The following is an 18,466-nucleotide window of genomic DNA, read 5'->3' as shown; positions in this document are numbered from 1 at the left end:
CTTCCAGCAGATCGCCGTGGCGATCCGGGCACGCCAGGTGCCGAGACAACGGGCAGCGGCTCGCGTGGAAAGACAGGACGTTTTGCCGTTTATCCTTTCTTGTAGAGTTTAAATGAAATGTCAGTGTGCTCTGTACGAGGGGCGATGTGGGAAAGGGCAGCGGTGCGGCCATGCACAAGAAAATAAGGGTGAATGTAAAGCTCGGGTTTTGTGAATACTGGGCAGAGAAGCTCGGTTGTTTATAATAATGACTTTGGGCAGGTACGTGTGAGGGGCTGGTTGGGGGGGAGGGGGGAGGCCGGGGTGGGGTCTGGATTGTAATTGCTGCCACTTCTCAACGTTACTCTGTTTTGCAAAGGGTTCCGGTTTTATCTGGTTTTCCCCCTCTTTTTTTAAACAATAACTGAAAAGCACAGTCTATAAAGGCAAAAATATATAGATCCATGTGCTTTAAATAGGTCAAATAGCTCCAGATGTTTCTCTGTTGTTTTCCAAATCGAGACTCAGACTTGCTGTACCCCATCCGATCCTATCCCCAAAGCAAAACAAAGATATGCAGATCTTCACATTTATCTTTCACTCAAAGGTCCTGTGTCCTTCTCAGTGTTTTCACGGCAGGAATCTTTGGTAATTACATGTTGAAGGTTTGAGGGCGCCCCGCCACCCCTTGCTCCTGGTGCCTGGTTGACCGTTCCATTGCCCCTGCTGACGGGAGGTCACCTCCGCTGGCTGAAGAGGGCCAGAGGCAAGGTGACGCATAGCCGCCATATATGGTCTGCTGTGGGAGGAGCCAAGGACCTCAGATCTGGAGGTGGACAGAGATGAAGAGGCAAGAATCAAGAACCGAAGCTAGAAAAATGTTCACAGAAGAGGAAAGTGCAGCCAGCACATCTCAGCTAATCTTTTACCTATATCTAAATAAAAATATGTTTTAATAACAGTTCTTAACGATGTAAATAGATCAATACAATTCAGAAAAAATGAATATAGCAACATGCATACTGAAATGCTTGATAAATAGACAAATATGAAACAAACATATTAAGAATAATTAAACAAAATGCTAAAACAACCATAATAAAATGTCCAGGCAAAATATGAAGACCCGCTGTTGCCCCTAATTTATATGGCAATGTCATGGCAACCTCAGTGAGATGCTTACTATTGGGTGGAGGGTCTCTACATTCCCCTTCCTCAAGGGTCACATCATCAATGGCTATGTCCCCCTCAATCCCTGGGCCACGAATACCTTCAAACACCATCTGTACAAACAAGAAAATAAACAGGTATTATAGTTATCATGAGAAAATATTCACCACAGCAAATGTAGTCACCTGGCACCAGATTGCAAGTCTGATACAGTAGCAATCAAAGTGGTATATCTATTGCATTTTAGTAGGTTATAATAGGCAAAGGGAGGTGGGGGTAGGTCTGAGGTGGGTTTTTACAACATACTCCTTCCTGTTGCAGGTCACAGTAACAGGTCTGATTTGCACAGCTAACAACAAACATGATGACTAATAACATGAACCATACTATTGTTCAGGCTTTAGGCGGTAATGTAAACTTATTTACTTATTTAGCTCACTGAAGCTTACTCTTAATCAGTTTGTCAGTGCATGTGCATTTTCATCTTGGCCCTTCATTTATCTGCCAATCGCTAAATTTCACCGAAAAAAAGTATAAGAATCCAAAAATAAGTAGAAGCTCATTTTTGAGGACAAATTGAAGGTGGCAGTTTGCAAAATGATAGACCATGACTGACCGAATGGTTTGTTCTGTTCACTGAATGAAAACGAACAACACCATAAGCTTGGATACTAAAAGGTCAAAGTGTCTGACTGTATATTGATGGGGATAAGTGAACGGATAATGAGACACTGGGTACAGTATTATTTGTTTCATGCGCATTAAGGCCCTCTCCACCCCCATACCACCCCACCAGGGAAAAGAGGGTTCAGCTATTGCTTCACTCAGCAGAACCTGTATAAAATACAATCGATACACTTGAGTGAGGATCTTACAAAAGATCGCCACACAGGTCCTCTCAGGCATTGGCCTTAAGAGTTCACATGCATCGTTAACCCATAAATTCCAGGCAAAGCTACAGCCCTGTGGTTTTAAGGGTGAACAAAATGGTCATTTCAAGTGAAGGAAGCTAACAGATTTGTAGGATCTCTGGGCTACTGCATTATTGTTCTGGGTTTTATGTTTGGCATCATTAGGGTACTGTATTACTGTACATGGGCCTTATATATAGTAAATATAATACATCTCTGGGCTACTGCAGTATTCTTATGTGAATAAATTTAGGTATTACCGGGTTACTGCACCATTGTTTGGGGGCCTTAAACATAGTATCTCTGGGTTACTGCATTATTCTTATGGGCTACAAGTTTGGTATCTTAGGGATAGTTTTGTTTCTGGCATCAGGAGAAAGTCAATTCTGTCTACATTCATCTTTGTGCAGTTAAAGCTATCTTAAGCACACATAAAACATGAAACATGAATAAACATAAAACCCAATATTTGTTTTACATTTGTTATTTTTTTATACTGAAGATAATTGAAGGAGACGCTATAACATCAAATTAAGTCACCTAGAAAGCTATCATCTCCTAATATGTGACCCTTACATGCACATGCACGTTGACTGAGAAATAGGACCGCCAGCAGTCTACAGCCAGGTTCAAGTTTACAGCTCAGCGGCCACTGCTGGTGCCATCCGATGAAAGAGTACTTCCACTGACCTGGAAGGAGGCCGTCGGGTGGATGCCAACTTTGGCCTGTCGCCAACGGTCTCCTTGATTACCGCTTAGTGACCACACAGGGCTCTCAGATGAGGTCTGGCCTTTCTGTCGTAAAAATGTGTTCAGCGTACCTGCAAGGGAAGAACAATTTCAGATGTACGACAACACAACCGCGCACAACCAACAATAACAGGATTCTCACATAGGAAAGATGCAGTTTTATGAGCATCTTTGTAATTGACTTTGGACACGTTGTTTCCACAATGTCACAATGCCCTGCCACAACAATTCCTTATAACTGACTCGTAAAAAAGGGATCACTTCATGAACAGTATAAAGATGGCAGAAATTCTGAAATACCAACATGTAACGGACTGATGAATGACTGGAGAAAACCGCGTTACACTTATAGACAAAGATCTCTATACACATATACATGTTATTTGGACATAATAATAGAGCACTTAGCCTTGTTCTATAGAAAGTGTAGTGCATAGTCGATTTAAAATGATCTTTGGCAAAACCAGATGAATGCTATTCCAACTACTCTTGAGCTTGCATTATTTAAAAGCCAAGATGAAGGACCTGCCGTGCACTGTGGAAACTGTCAGTAGACCTCAATTTCCACATAAATTCAACCACAGATAGTTATACCAGACCTTAGCTAAATACTTGTTTCTGATTGGTCAATTGGTCGAGATTGAATACACAAGCCAGTTAAAAACTAATTTCCCTAATGTTCTAATTGCAACTTAAAATAAATGCAGAAAGTAACAACATAATTCAAAAAGTTACAATTGTATTTGAGTCCAACACCAAGACAGCGAAAGACATAGAGGGAAAAAGACTACAGTCTTTTGAAAATTCCCATTTGCTTTTAATGGCCCCTTCCATCATGGACCATGTAAGGTGATGTCTCCAACTCCTGTATTCTTTGCCAGACTCATTTTACATTCACATTTCTTAATGTAAGGTACTTTGCAGAAGCTCTCATCCAGAGTGACTTAAACAGCTTACATTCTTTCCACCCATATGTCCATTATCTATACCCACTTATCCTGGGCAGGTTCGTGGGGGGTGCTGGAGCCTATCACAGCGTGCATTGGGCGAGAGGCAGGACTACACCCTGGACAGGCTGCCAAATCTATCGCAGGGCACACACACCATTCACTCACACACTGCTTATATTCTTTACATACAAGTAATTGATACAGCTGGATATTTATTGAAGAGATTCATATTAAGGACATAAATTTGTACCAAAGCGCAATGGTACAATAGCAGTGGTCTACCTGTAAACTGAACCTACATACTCTGAGATGCAAGCCCACTTCCCTAACCATTATGCTTTGCTGCCAGGCCTAATTACACAACATGCAGTATGTGCAGAAGCTTTTTGCACCCATCACCAAGCTGTTTGCAGCAGGAATGAAAGCAGGAATTAAATATAGCTCTGCAGACCATTGTAAACATTATGTTGGCATTTTTTCTGGGTTTAAAAACAGTAAAATTGGAGAGAAACGAAATTGTCACTGAAAGCCAAGTCTGTTGAAAAAGTGTTTTTCCACGCAGAGTTGTGTGGATAGAGACATGCATTGTGACTTCCATTCCAAGGGAGTTGACTCTCTTGTAATGCTATCCGCTTTGGGACAACAGCGTTTAACCATGAACTATATTTACAAGGAAGGAAGGCTTAGGTTTGTAGTCCCTGGTGATAAAATCTCAAACTCTTGTCACAGCAAGCAGGCATGACAAGCTGGCTGTTGCGGCATTGCCCTCCTGAGAAACATGACCGGGTATCTTCCTTTTCCACAAAGGCAGGTGGTTCCTCCCCTCCTGACCACTGAGCGAGAAAACATTTGCCGTGTAGCTCGTGTATTTCCAAAACACGATAAAATGCCTTAGGGGTATGGATGCTCATAGCTGTCACTCGAAGTAATAATTATTTGGGCAGCACACACATTCTCCACAATATTTTCTGGCCCCAAATCACCCTCAGACCCGAACAGCTTAGTTCACAACAAATCCAAACAAAAACAACACGCCAATCATTAACCACCCTCTTGTCTCTGAAAAACATAAAAACATGCCCTGTCGCGGCGCATTAAAGCATATGTGTTAAAAAGGGGGGGGAAAGTATTTTTTATTTTTTTTCCAAAGGGCTCCATTCTGTCATTAGCTTTGTTCATCCGACTACCCACACAGTCAGAGGGGACATTTTGAAAGGCTACCTCTTTTGCCACAGGCTGACAAATTACACTCATAAATGCTTTGCTGGCAAAGGTGGACACAAGGTGGAAAGCGGAGTGAATTATCTCATCAAAAAAAAGAAAAAAAAGAGCAACAGCAGCCCTGCTTAAGGAGAGCAAGGCACACCAGAAGATCTAATTTTGGCTTACAAGATTCACTCCTATTCTCCAATAGCTGGGACGTAGTTGAAGCAGGCACGTGGAGAAAACAGCAAAGTACATTTTCCAGAATCAGATGCAAGCTGTGCAATGGAGCTAGGATTGGGTGGTGGTGTAGGAATACTTTTGTGCATGCCATGATCACATGACTGCAAAGGGAAGCACGATGAAATCACATATCCCCTAGCAACATGAAGTCATGCTGTTTTACCTTGAAACATGGGATGTGGTGTTTGTGTGTATTTTTCACAGTGGTGTCTCATTAATTGTGCTTTTTTACAAATGTATATGAAAGTGACTTGTGGTAACAATCGAATCTTCGTTTGACTTTTTCAACAAAAAAAATAACTTTTCATTGATTGAAGAGCACTTGATGCAAGAGCACCTGCACCTTGAATGTGGAATAAACAGTTTTTGGTTTAGGCAGCATGGGTGAGTCATCATTTATGCTTTTTGTGCTATTCTTTTTCTCCATAAAGAGCACTAGTTTAAAAAAAAAAATATATATCTTTTTCTACGCTGTGTGGACATATAATGGTTCTCTGCTATTTCAAAACACTCAAAACAGTCAATCTCCACAGGTTTGCTTTGGCTTTCATTCTATTTAAGGCACAGCAGGGGCATGACATCTCTCTCACCTTTACTGTAAATGCATAAAACACATCTGTAGCACACAGCATGACCTTTCAAATACGCTTTGCACAGAAATCAGTGTGTAAGTGCATCTGATAAACAAAGCTTCAGGAGTGGGCTTATAATTCAAGCAAAAATTGACACACACGGACGCACGCACACACGCAAACACACACACACACACACACACACACACACAAAGATATGTGTAATTACTGTGCCAAGGTGCATCTTACTTCCTTCGATCTGACTGCTTTGGTCTCTGTCTAAATCAAATGGATACACATAGGACTCATGGCCACAGTTGCCAGATTTAGGATCTGACGAGAGGTTTCCTTACTGTATCACAGACGGTTTACATGCTTACAGTGGTTCATTTCCAACAAGGTATAGATGCTGAACCTCACAGAAGCAGTTTAGGGTCAGAATGCAATTTGTTTATAATGAATAAAAACAGTGCTTGGGTACATCCCTTCTACCATTTCATGTGAGGAATGTACAATAGGAAGTGAGTCATGAGTTAGTGCTGGTTGACAAATTCTGCTGCATGCAATTATATGGTTCACTGTCACTGTTTTGCTTTTCAGATACTATAAATTGGATGCACTGCAATCTAAGCCGTTCAGGACACGGGCCAAAATCAATGGCATGCAACTATTTAGCATAATACAGTTGTAAACCCCAAATTTACATATTTTCATTTTGGAATGAATTAGGAATGAACAACAGATATAAACATTTTATGCATCGCTGCATCCATAATCACAGAGTTGAAGATATGAGGATGGAGCAAGAGTCACATCTAAATGAGGATGTAATTAGTGAATGTAATTAGCTGGAATGGAACAAGAAAAGGTCACTGGCAGAGGCTGATGCCCACACATGGTTACAGGTCAAAAAAGGGTAAAAATAGTGTATTTGCAAGGACCTGGGTTTATGATAAGAGGCTGCAAGTTTTGGCCACTGCTGATGTATCCCTAAGCAAGGCATCTAACCTGACTTGCTGCAAATATCAAACTGGAAATGAATAATATGTAAAAAGAAATGTATAATCTGCTGGCCATAAGTAAGCTTGACCGCTGAGTAAATGAATAATAAAGTAAATTTGCTTAATGTGCTAAGGGCAGAAGCACTTCTCCATGAAATATTTCAGTTCTCTGCATCCTGAACATGAAACCATGCACACATCTCTATGCTTTACATATACCGTGACACAGAACCTATACTGTATGTACCATTATACAGTGGCACGGAGCGATGCTCAGGAAACAATGGTGGTTGACTTCACTGAGATACAGGGAAAATGGCACAGATAAGAAGAAACTTGACTGGAAGATCTAATCATGAATATTCATTTGCATGAGACCATTCAATTTAACAGCAATGGTAGTCACGGCAACCTGGATACAGCCAGTGATCACACAGGGAGGTGTTTTTTTCAGATGCATGCTACATTGAGTCAATTATATCCGGTCTGCTAAAACATAAATCTGATCTGCATTTTTGGATTGTTCTACCAAGGTCCACTGGGCCCAAAACTAGAGAACTGTGCTGATTGATCTTGTGTACTTCTAGTATGTATGGCAGAGCAAAAAAAAAAAAAAAAAAAAAAAAACCCCAAAACAAATCTGTGAAAGTATGTGCATTATTAACCATGCAAGAAACCTAAACAGAACTAAACATGTCCTTCAAAAGCAAACATTTTAATATAAAGATCAAAAAGATGCCAAACGTCTATGCCATCATGCTGCTTTACCGCAAATGATTCAAGACATTATGCAGATGAGCTATAGTAGCTATAATAGCTATAGTAAAGCAATTTACAATTCAAGCACACGGTTCCGATCGTTCGTTTGCACAGAATGTTTTCTGCTATCAGCAGTTCACATCAGAAGTAAATTATATTCATAGCTTATGGGTGCTTATGGATGAAACAGCTCCTGGCAGCATGGTAGAATGCATTGTGTGAGTCCGAGGCTTGATTTGGAGGACAGTGATTCTAAATCTGGAGGTCATGTTTGTTTCCTGAATAAAAAATGTCAGACTCTCTAAAATTATTTGGAGGGAAAAAAAAGCAGGATTTAATCAACATTCGTAATTAACTTTGACTAAAGAAGTAAATGAAAGTGTTAATTTTTCCACCAATATTACCTTTGAAGTCGTTGTTAATGAGGTGCTTGCTGTGTACTTGACCACAACCTATTTGCAGGAAACCGCCTCCCTCAGTGGGAGTCCCACCCTCCAGATCTCCTGTACTGGGCGTCTCTATGGAGATGCCATTTCCGTGGCTGGACGGGTTGTTGTAATGGGATGGGGAAACGCCTAGTGTGCACTACGCACTAGGAATCTGATTGACTCAGGCTTGACGGAGCGTGTTATTGGCTGATGCCGTGCTCGTCATCCACAGGAAGGCGGGTGAATTTCTCAACTATTTACCAGGCAAGTGCATTTCATTTCAGAAATGAAAATTAAAATATCATTGCTCTACCTGCTGTTTTATGCAGGCTTCTTAAGCTCTCCTTAATAAACATTACAGAGAAAGAATACTGTTGCCGATAATTTTTCAATTTTACTATCAACCTGAGCAGAAGACAACCTGCTTCACAGGCACACTCTAGCAGTTACAGAGAGATTTGGGCAGCCTTATATATATTCTAACAGCAATGCATGCATTTTAACAGCCATAGACACATTCTAAAAGTCATAGACGCATTTAAACAACCACAGGATTTCCATGTATTTTACTGATTTATTTTACTGATTGAGGTTCACCTATATGTGACAAACTCAATGCGTGTATTTATTTTTATATTTACGACAACAAAGCCAAATACAATGCTTCTAAGTACCACCATTGTCATGTAGTTTGTCCATTTAAAAAGTATACCATGCTCAGTCTAATCTGCAGCTACACATTGGACAATAGTGTCTATCTGGGAGTTCATAAATATATTCTTTCACCACCAAAAATTAATACTCCATCATAGCAACAAGGCAAAGCAAACAATAGCCCAAAGGTACAGTATGCCAATACAGCGGTTAAAAATGCCACTCACTGAATAGCAAAATAAATAAAGATTCTTTGTGTAATTATACCATGTCATTCTACTATCAATATCCGCAACTAAATAGGGAAGGAATACACAATCTTGCCATTGGTTTTACACATAAAGATATCCCTTTCAAGATTAAGTGATCATTTATTGTCCTGAACAATTTGAGAAATAAACAAGCAAATAGAAATTGGGGTAGGCATTTACATTGGGCATGCGCAAAACCCCACTTGATTTTTACACCACTGTAACTCTTTTAAGTTTGTTCTGGTTTGGCTGATAATTCTTTTATCATTTCCAACTTTAGCTTTCCAACAGTGCATTACATGACTCATTTGAAACTTTATAACAATTATTGAGAGCCAAGTGTAACCAAATGAATGGTTGCATCAGCACAGTGTTATACATTCTTATACAGTGTTATACACACAGTAATATACAAGCACTCATTGAGGTGTAATTGTTATTTTCTTTGGTTTTCTGAAGATTTTACTGATTTTGGCAACAATGCAAAGCAATACACCAAATTCAAAGATGTACGTATTACTGCTTGTAACATTTCAATTATTTAAGTTGTGTCATATTTTTGATATTGTTATATTCACATTAGTCATAATAGGCAACAGTTAGCCTTTGCTAATAATGCTTAGCATATTTGTATTGGTTGCTAACAAATATGCCTAATACAGGGGCATTGTTAGGTTACCCTGGGCAGTGTTAGCATTGTGGCTTGTAGTGGCCTGCTTTGTTAGAATTCATACCACTCACAATGGAATTGAGTGTCTTTCAAGAGGTTTGTGTTATTTTCTAATGTGGGCATTTCACATAATATAGTGTAAGCATTCATAGGTTTCATGTTTTATGTTTGATGCACTGGTTTACTGTAAAGAAAATACTCATTTACTGATGTGCTGATATGTGCTAGATGAATGTAAAATTTCTGTTTGAGTAATCATAAATAATAACAAACGTCATCCCATCCCCTATGGAGGACCAAAATTATAAATGAATAAACAAAATATGACTCAATGAATGCATAAATAAATATAAATGCAAGAAAAATAAATGAATGCATACAGAAATACATTAATTAATAGATAAAATCTGGGTATTTCTGCATTTATTTCCATATTTATTTATTTCTTGATTCATTCATTTATATATATATATATATTATTTTCATATTTATTTCTGATTCATTTATTTTTGCATATATTTATTTCTGTACAGATTGTACCTATTTATTTATTTCTGTGTACATACATTCATTTACTGCATTTATATTTATTTATTTATTCATTCATTTACTGTGTTATATATTTGTTTATTTTGCCATTTTTTGTACTTCATAATCCCCATGCAACAAAATGATTACATACTGTAAAGAAAAATATACAAAAGAGAATGATTACATATTTAGGTATGTGTACCACAGTGTTTAACATTATTATTATTTTTTAAATGTGATATCCGTGTGTCATCTTAACAAGGCAAATGTATATGCTTTATAATAGACAAAAAGCTGATGTTCATTTTTGGAGAGGTTTTGGACAGGCTTTTTGTCCCCTAGGTATCTTAGACCCCGATACTGATCTTAAAAAAAAGTAATTCCTACTTGGAAATTATGCAATGATGAAGTGAGTCAAAACAATTGATTTGAAGTGAAATATATGATTATGTTACGATTTAAAGCAATATACAATTTACAATACACAATTTTGGACAGATCTGGGAACACTAAGGTACACTAGGGTATAATGGTTACTTTTTGCTTCATAGATCTTTAGTAGTTCCGCATACCACCCTCAGATTTTGCTCACTTGTGTTCAAGGAGTTTATGAAGAAGAACTGAAGGAGAACAACTTCATTTTTGCATTTTTGCCAAGATATTTTCACTTGTGGCACTTTCCTACCTACATTATGAATATAAACTAATATATGTTAAATAATAAAAGTATCTTGCTTCATTTAAGCCAATTTCCAAGTCTCTGTGATGTTAACATCTGGAGTTATAAAGCCTTAAATCGACCACCCCCTAAATGGGAGAGGATTGGCTAGATTTGGCATCTACGCAAAGGGGTTAAAAAGTGTTTTCAGTCTGTGGCAGAAGATGGACAGTGATCTTGCTGTTCTGATTGTACTTTACACTACTGGGGGGCCGGGATAGAGAGAAGATGTGATTGAGAGGAGGGCCTCTTTAAGTCAGCCAAGGGATGTGGAGAGAAGTGACCAAGCAGTAGTGATAATAGATTGCAGGTACAAGGGTGCTGTTCCTCTTGCTGCCCCACAGGCCAGAACTACAGGTTTGTATTTTACTTGGGCCTCCACTGGTAGACAGTGGGAGAAGAGGCGTGACATGCATGCATTTTGGTTGATTGTAGATGATATGACCAGCAGCCTTTTGAATGAGCTGGACGGGCCTGCAGGGAGGCCAACAAGTACAGAGTTGCAGTAGTCCAGTTGGGACAGCGCATTGTCTTGAATAATTAGCTGGGTAGAATATGTAGTAAGGACAGAAAGGGCATGCAGATGTAGCGGAGAAGAAATTAGCAGGTCCAAAATAGCAGCTGTTACAATATTCACAGAGAAAGATTGCAATCCAGAAATAAACCAAGCATTTCAGTATTCATAAATGCAGACACCATTGTGTAAATAAGGGAGAATGACAAATCTAAGACTGGTAGGATGTACCTGATAGGTAATTCAGCTCGGTTTTGGCTAAATTTGACTGATTAAGGTCAAGGAAAACTGGGTTAGATTATCTACAATCTGCCTAGATACAACCTATCCAAGTGCTTTAGAGAGGAAAGGGAGGAGGAATACCAGTTGAGTTTTGGACTGTAGATTGGTCTAAAATTAGATTTTTGAGTTTGCGTGGTTTTGGAGCTTGTTGGAAATCACTGGGGGACACAACCTATGTTCAGTGAGGAGTTGAACACAGAGTAGAATGACAGAAGTAGAGGAGAGGAGGACTGCAAAAGAGTAGAGATACATGTAGCATCAAGAAGGTGAGCTGCTGGACGTTTGGTAGTTAGGAGCTTCAAAACATCAGTGCTGAAGATTGCCAAAAATGCAAGGGAGATTAGTAGAAGCAGTAATATTTAATGAATGTGTTGGCATAGTGCTACAGATATCAGTAATTTTGATGCAAAATCATTTGTTGTAAGAGTGGAAGGAGATGGAGGTAGTAGTTTTTTGTCCTAATTCAGAATACACAATAATAATCCATCACTGCAACACCAGAACCAATATGTATAATGGATTTTAGAGCTTTAATTATGAAAAAAGGCACAGGGCAACATCAATGGAAACAACATGACCACAGAGATCAAAATTGCAACCAGTAATTCAAAAGGTTATTTTTGTTCCTTGTAACTGAATGACTTCACAAAGGTGCTACTCTTAAATTATCAAGAAGAAAAGATGCAGTTAGCAATCCTTGAGCCTTGTAGATCGTGCCGATTTTTCATAAAATAGGCGTAGGAATAGTTAAAAGCTTCCCTATTCTCCAGAGCACTGGACTACCATTGACTTTTTTGCTCTATGAACAGCATATAACCGGTGACATTCCAGGGAGCTGCAGAACTGGAAAGCTGTGAACCATTCTACACCTGATTCTGTGTGCGTGTCTTGCATCTGAACGGTATGCTGATGCTGCCTGGACTGTCGGATCGCAGTTAACTCACCAATATGCTTCCCGTACATGTGGTAGTAGAAGCTGAAGCAGTAGGCATGGCCCGCCGGGCCGTATGGATTTTTGGGGGCCACATTGAAAATGGGGGTCAGCAGTCGTGCCTGGTCCCCCTCCACACGGGGCCTGGAAGTCTCGATGTACATGTAGTAGCCTGCAATAGGGGGATAACACAGCAAGTCTCATTCTCGGTGCCATGAATAGAGGTGCCACCTCTATCTATGCTCTTCAACTTTACTGATAGAACAAGTGTGGGATGGACATTAGACACCTTTCACCTAGGAAGGACAGACCTCCCTCCCACTCACTGATCAGTTCACATTGTGATCTCTGAGTACATTTTTATCCACAAAGAGCCAGTGTGGGTGCAGGTTTTTGTTATGTAAATTTACAAACAGTCAATAACCACGGTAATACACACATTTGCTTGTTCAACTTCCAGTCACTGTGGGGCCATCCCATTGCTGCAATGTGAGATGCTATGACTCCTCTTAATATGTATGGAGTCTGTTGACCTTGGCAAGCAACCAGCTACACCATGGCAGCTACTGCAGTGGAGGACTGTGCAGCTGGAGTGACATCACAGGCTGCATCCTGATGCCTGAATGACCTGACGGCTCCCTGGTGATCAAAGAGGCTGGGGTTATCCTGTCAACTGAAACTCTAAGTCTTTTTCCTTAGGCGATGTTCTCAGTTATGCTTCACCACACAGGGCTCCCAGGCACAGCCAGCACTGGCACAGCCCCCAACTAGTTTTAATGATTTATTCTGTATTTATTTGGCAGGCACTCTTATCCGGAGTGACAAGTCTTGGCTTCTCTCACATCAGTGACTTCCCAGCGGCAGCCGAAATACCTTAGCGTGTGATAAGTTGGAAAGTTAGCACCAATGCATAGTTGTGAGGAAAAAAGACAATTCACTGCATTTCTTCTGATGACATTTGTGAAACCAAACAGAGGCTAGGCATGAACTAAATTCAGTGAACCCAGTCCACCCTCAGGAATGTTGTCGAAGAAAAAAAAAAAAGCTCCAAGTTAAAACAAATTGGAAACTCAACAAACAACCACCTGACAATCCCGAAAGAGCTTAATACCATGACATTCAGCCTCTGCAAAGAATTTGAGAAACAAATCTTATCAAACAAATGGTATTCTATATTGTCACAATTATTTACCACATAGGCCAATGCCAGACAACTGCAAACCAAACAATGAGCAGTGATGAAGTGTTGAACAATGTAATTTGGGCTCCTGGCTCCGTCCATTATTTACAGCATCCATCAATATTTTGTGCTTTTAAAAAGACATGGTGTAATCACTTAGGCCCTTTAGTCTCCTTGGAGAGCCACCAATTAACTCCCTGAATCTTTCGGAAATTTCAATTCAGGGACAAACCCACAAGATTTGCAGACCATTATCTTGGCTTCTCTCTCTGCCTCTCTCCTTCACACTCTCTCAATCATCCTCTCTCTCTCTTTCCCTTTTCTCTCCCCTGCTCTCCATCTCTCTCCTTCCCTTTGACAATCCCCTTCTCCCTCTTCTCTCTGCTCCCTCAGGAAACTGCTTGAGTGGCCTGCAGTAGCAGCAACCACACTCAGTTGCTCCAGGCTTTTCTTAATGAACAGGAGAACATGTCCCCGTGGTAATATAAATGTCAGGCCAGTGCCTACAGCAGCAAGCTCACTCCTCCAATGACGCCGCTATCCAGTTTTCAAATAATGGCCATTGGTAAAAGATGCTTGTAACAGCTCATATAGTGAGCACATACTCAGAGCACGTGAACTTCATGTTCAGATTTAACACGTACGTATGATTACAATATGGCCGCTGCCCGCTCCTGACCAAAGCATATGCACCCAGCTGAGCTAGATGGTGCAGCGGAAAATGGTGCAGCAACCGGTGACATTCACGGAGGAGGCACCAAGGTCAGGTCTGGAGTCCTTTGCCTATCTGCAGCCTTTCTCATTACACTGAAGGGCACATGCGCTCAACTGCACAGCCCAGCAGGACCAGTTCTTCACTGTCTGCATGTGACATCATATCGACTTACAAATAGGCTCCACGGTGATAGATAACATTTTTCTGGTGAAAAGAACTAGAGGCAGGTACAATGCAGTGGTTGCACTAGCCCATGGAATGCTGCGTCTTTAAAACACGGGACATTTCAAAATCTGCATTTCATACTAATTAACTATTTTTGCAATAATATTCCAACTAACAATAACAACAATTTCATTCATAAATTTATTATGACACGTAACAAAAGCAGGATGAAATAGTGGAATTAGTAGGATGAAATAAACTACAAATAATATTTTGGGAAAACAAATTTTTACCATACAGGCTAACCATATTAAGAAACCCGAGGAGCAATTTCTGATTTAATTTACTTGTGTCGAGCAAGCTAGCTAGCACATCTCATTTTTGACTTTTCATTTAAATGAACTTCTTTTTGAATCTCAGAATGCTACCAACGGCTGAAAGAGAAACAACAGAAATGTCAGAAACCGAAAGTAGACTAGCTCAAAGAAACAGGAGCAATTATTTAATTGTGGTTCAAGTCTGGGTCCTCGCCCATTGTAATCTTTAAAAAAGTCCTTGGAATATCTGAAATTATAGAATGCAGTACATATTTTTTCTTGTGTTTTGGCCCGTTTTCTGTGTAAAAAAGCAGAATCCTGTATTAACACAATCACTGTCTACAGAAGTCTACATCTGTTACACCTGACAGAGAGGGAGAGCACAGTAGTGAGCGGGAGAGAGAAAGAGGTAAAAAAGAAAGACAGGAACAGTAGGAGAAAGAAGGGAATAAAGTTTCAGAGAACAAAGCAGAACATGGGAAACAGAAAAGAGCAAAAGAATGAAGGGGAGAGAACAATGTAGAGAGTGAGGCTAAATCAGAAAATGAGAAAGGTTAAGGAAAACATGGGAGAGAGCTGGAGAACAAGTGCTAGAGAAAAAAAAGACATTCAAGAGAAAGGAGGGAAAAAGAGACAAAGCATTAAAACAAGCTTGTAACCAAAAACCCAGCGTTGAGGAAGAGGAAATGACCAGTGTGGTTTCCCCTGCAATGGGGAAGGAACTCGCCCTGCTTAGAGCCGCTGCGGTCGCTGCTGGGCCCTGTGTTGGGGGTGTACTTGGTGTCGCGGGTAGCGGCGCTGTGTCGGGTCCAGTCAAAGTCATCGGTCTTCTCCTGGGTGAACATGCAGATGGGCTCCTCCTCAAAACTGCAGTGGAACTCTCCTGCAAGCACAGGTACAGGTCAGTGTGTTACAGGGGACTGGTGCTTCAAAGGACTGAAACCCTCCCTGCCTGGGAGATAATACATCACTTGCAGTCCATCGCTCCCTTTACATAATACCGTAAGGATGTACAGTAGTTACACCTCATCCTAGCCTAAGACACATAAGACCTAAGATGCATTTAAGAAGTAGATAGCATCAGAACTTGGGCACTCTGGTTCCAAAGAATACTGAAATTGTTATCACACTGCCACATTGAAGTCATTGTACTTACAATTCCCTTAATGTCAATAGCTGGTTTTTCAACTCTTCCTTACTACCAACAGAGTGAATATCATCAATGTGTCATTTTTTCCACAGAAAAAAGCATAAGAACTTCTTCTTCTTGCACTCGTGTCCTATAGTAAGAAGCTCATTCACACCTGTGTGACCAGCAGAGGTGGTCTCTGCTGATCTGTGGTGTCATATCCAAAGCCCTACATGAGCTGCAAATGGAGTAGAATTATGCAGTCAGGCCTAGGACCCATTCCAGACTCTGAAGTCACAAAAACGCTATTAGAAATGATCTCTGTTGGCTACTAATCAAAGTCAGAATAGCCTACAAAGCGCTTCATGGCCTTGGACTTTCCTGTCGTTTTCTGACCTTCTGCAGCTCATTTATACCCAAAAGGCACTGGGGTCTCAGTGGCTGGCTGTGAGCCAGGGTCATCCATTGTTTTTGAAGGTTTTTAAAGGAAAACAGTGCCACTTTTCTATGAACAAAACGCATTTTAATACGTTCATCAACACAATGGCTTATTCATTTGTTAACCCTTGTGTTCAGTTTGGGTCAAATTGACCAATTTTAAATGCTTAGTAAAAGTGGAATGATGTACTTTATAACCAGCGACTAAAACAGCGTAAATTTGTTTTTTTTCTTTCAATTTACTGTTAAACATTTGTATAAATATCAATAACCCACTACATGACAACCGTGTATAATTTAAATTATTCACAGATGAGCATGTGTTATGTCCCCACGTCCTCATTATAGTATATGTCTTGTTATATAAAGCACATCTGTATCTAATGATACGATACGTTCCTTGTTAGACTGTATATGATCAAGCAGAGGTTAATGCAAACCATTAACAATATATATTGTTTATATCATTTGGAATTGAGATAAAGACAATATATATTGAGAATTTCTGCATAATTTTTCTGTATTGCTTTAAAATCCCAATAATGTCCTGGTTATATTTGACCCAGGCTGACAGTTTCACTGGTGCTAACAAGTATAGAGAACAAAAGGGTTAAATAAGCAGTTAGAAGCTATTTCAAATCAAATTAATTTTATGTGTATCCCGCTTTTTTACAGAGAACTGTCGCTTTACAGAAATGGAATCTGCATGGAGCTCAGGTGTCAGAAACCACCTGCACGTCTGCAGATTGCTGCTTCCCCTTTCATGCTCACTCACTTCCATGTCCGTATTATAACCATGGCAAGACACACTCCTAGTTTGCTCTCAGTTCACTCCATGCATCCTTACCTCTTGGTCAATATCCTTCAGATTCTCAATAATGAACACACATAGGACACAATCTTAATGCCATTAACAACTTACAGTGTATAAATGTTAAATGTATCATGTTTTGAGAACAAAAGTGTATATATATATATATATATATATATATATAGTGAGCTCTGTAATGTTTGGGACAAAGACATGTTTTTCTTGATTTGGCCCTATACTTCACAATTTCAGAATTGTAATAAAACGATTCATATGTGGTTAAAGTGCACACTCTCAGCTTTTATTAAAGAGTATTTTTATACATTATGGTTTCACCATGTAGAAATTACAGCACTTTTTAATACATAACCCTCCATTTCAGGGCACCATAGTGATTGGGACAAATGGTTTAAAATGTGTTTCTAAATTAGTCAAGGGGTGTTCACTTAGTGCAGGTATACTGCAAGAGCGCTTTCAGTATCTAGTCTTGATTCTAGGCTTTTGAGTCTGATTGCCTTTGGAGTCTGTTGGCTTTTCGTCAACATGAGGACCAACATGAGGAGTTTTGCCCATGAAATTCAAGGAAGTCATTATGAGGCTGAGAAATAACAAGAGATAAAAAACTGAGGAATTGGCCAAACCTTAGGCTTAACAAAAACAACTGTATGGAACATCATTTAGAAGAAAGAGAGCACTGGTGAGCTCAAAAATTGTACTTATTCAAGAGTCTGGTAGGCCAAGATGGATAAAACTGTCGAACAAAGCGTTGCAAATCAAATATGAACCAAAATCCTGAAATCGCAGGGCCTATATCTCGCCTCAAATGTTTTCAGAAACATATTTTAGTCAACCATTTAGATGGAATATGAGGGAGTTTATGAACAGGTTGCCATGTTTCTTTGAAAAGCGTTGGACTGAAACCAACCTAGCCAATCAGGTACCGGCAGTGTTCCTTCTTATTAAAATGTCAACAGTGAATTTGTGGCAGGCAACAATTTTCCGACTGGGTAATTTGAATGACATCTCCATGACGTTGCAGTATCTCCAAAGAGGTACTCAGATATCACGATTGGGAATGCACTAAGCAACGTTTGAGGGCAGCACCAAGACGCTTTTTACCTATTTTTTCAGATAAAGACATTATTTCATAATTGTTGAAATAACGGCATGGATTAAAATGCTTCATTATAAAGT

General features: G+C 39.8%; 1 protein-coding gene across 2 annotated transcripts in view; it reads right to left on the bottom strand.

Moving 5' to 3' along the window:
- LOC118230858 (MAM domain-containing glycosylphosphatidylinositol anchor protein 2-like) overlaps nucleotides 1–18,466 on the bottom strand; it is a 137,436-nt gene continuing 118,970 nt past the window's right edge. The window contains exons 13-17 of one of the 2 annotated variants that reach the window (XM_035424269.1): nucleotides 15,622–15,777; nucleotides 12,531–12,689; nucleotides 2,751–2,881; nucleotides 1,163–1,262; nucleotides 1–805 (exon numbers count right to left, since the gene is read on the bottom strand). In XM_035424269.1, coding sequence (XP_035280160.1) covers nucleotides 717–805; nucleotides 1,163–1,262; nucleotides 2,751–2,881; nucleotides 12,531–12,689; nucleotides 15,622–15,777 — 635 coding nt within the window. In that variant the 3' untranslated portion in view covers nucleotides 1–716. The remainder of the gene's footprint in view (nucleotides 806–1,162; nucleotides 1,263–2,750; nucleotides 2,882–12,530; nucleotides 12,690–15,621; nucleotides 15,778–18,466) is intronic. The other variant, XM_035424270.1, reaches the window with a different exon arrangement.

This window comes from Anguilla anguilla, chromosome 6 (assembly GCF_013347855.1).
Source record: "Anguilla anguilla isolate fAngAng1 chromosome 6, fAngAng1.pri, whole genome shotgun sequence".
In the NCBI taxonomy this organism is placed as follows: Eukaryota; Metazoa; Chordata; class Actinopteri; order Anguilliformes; family Anguillidae; genus Anguilla; species Anguilla anguilla.
This window is presented reverse-complemented; position numbering and strand designations above follow the sequence as displayed.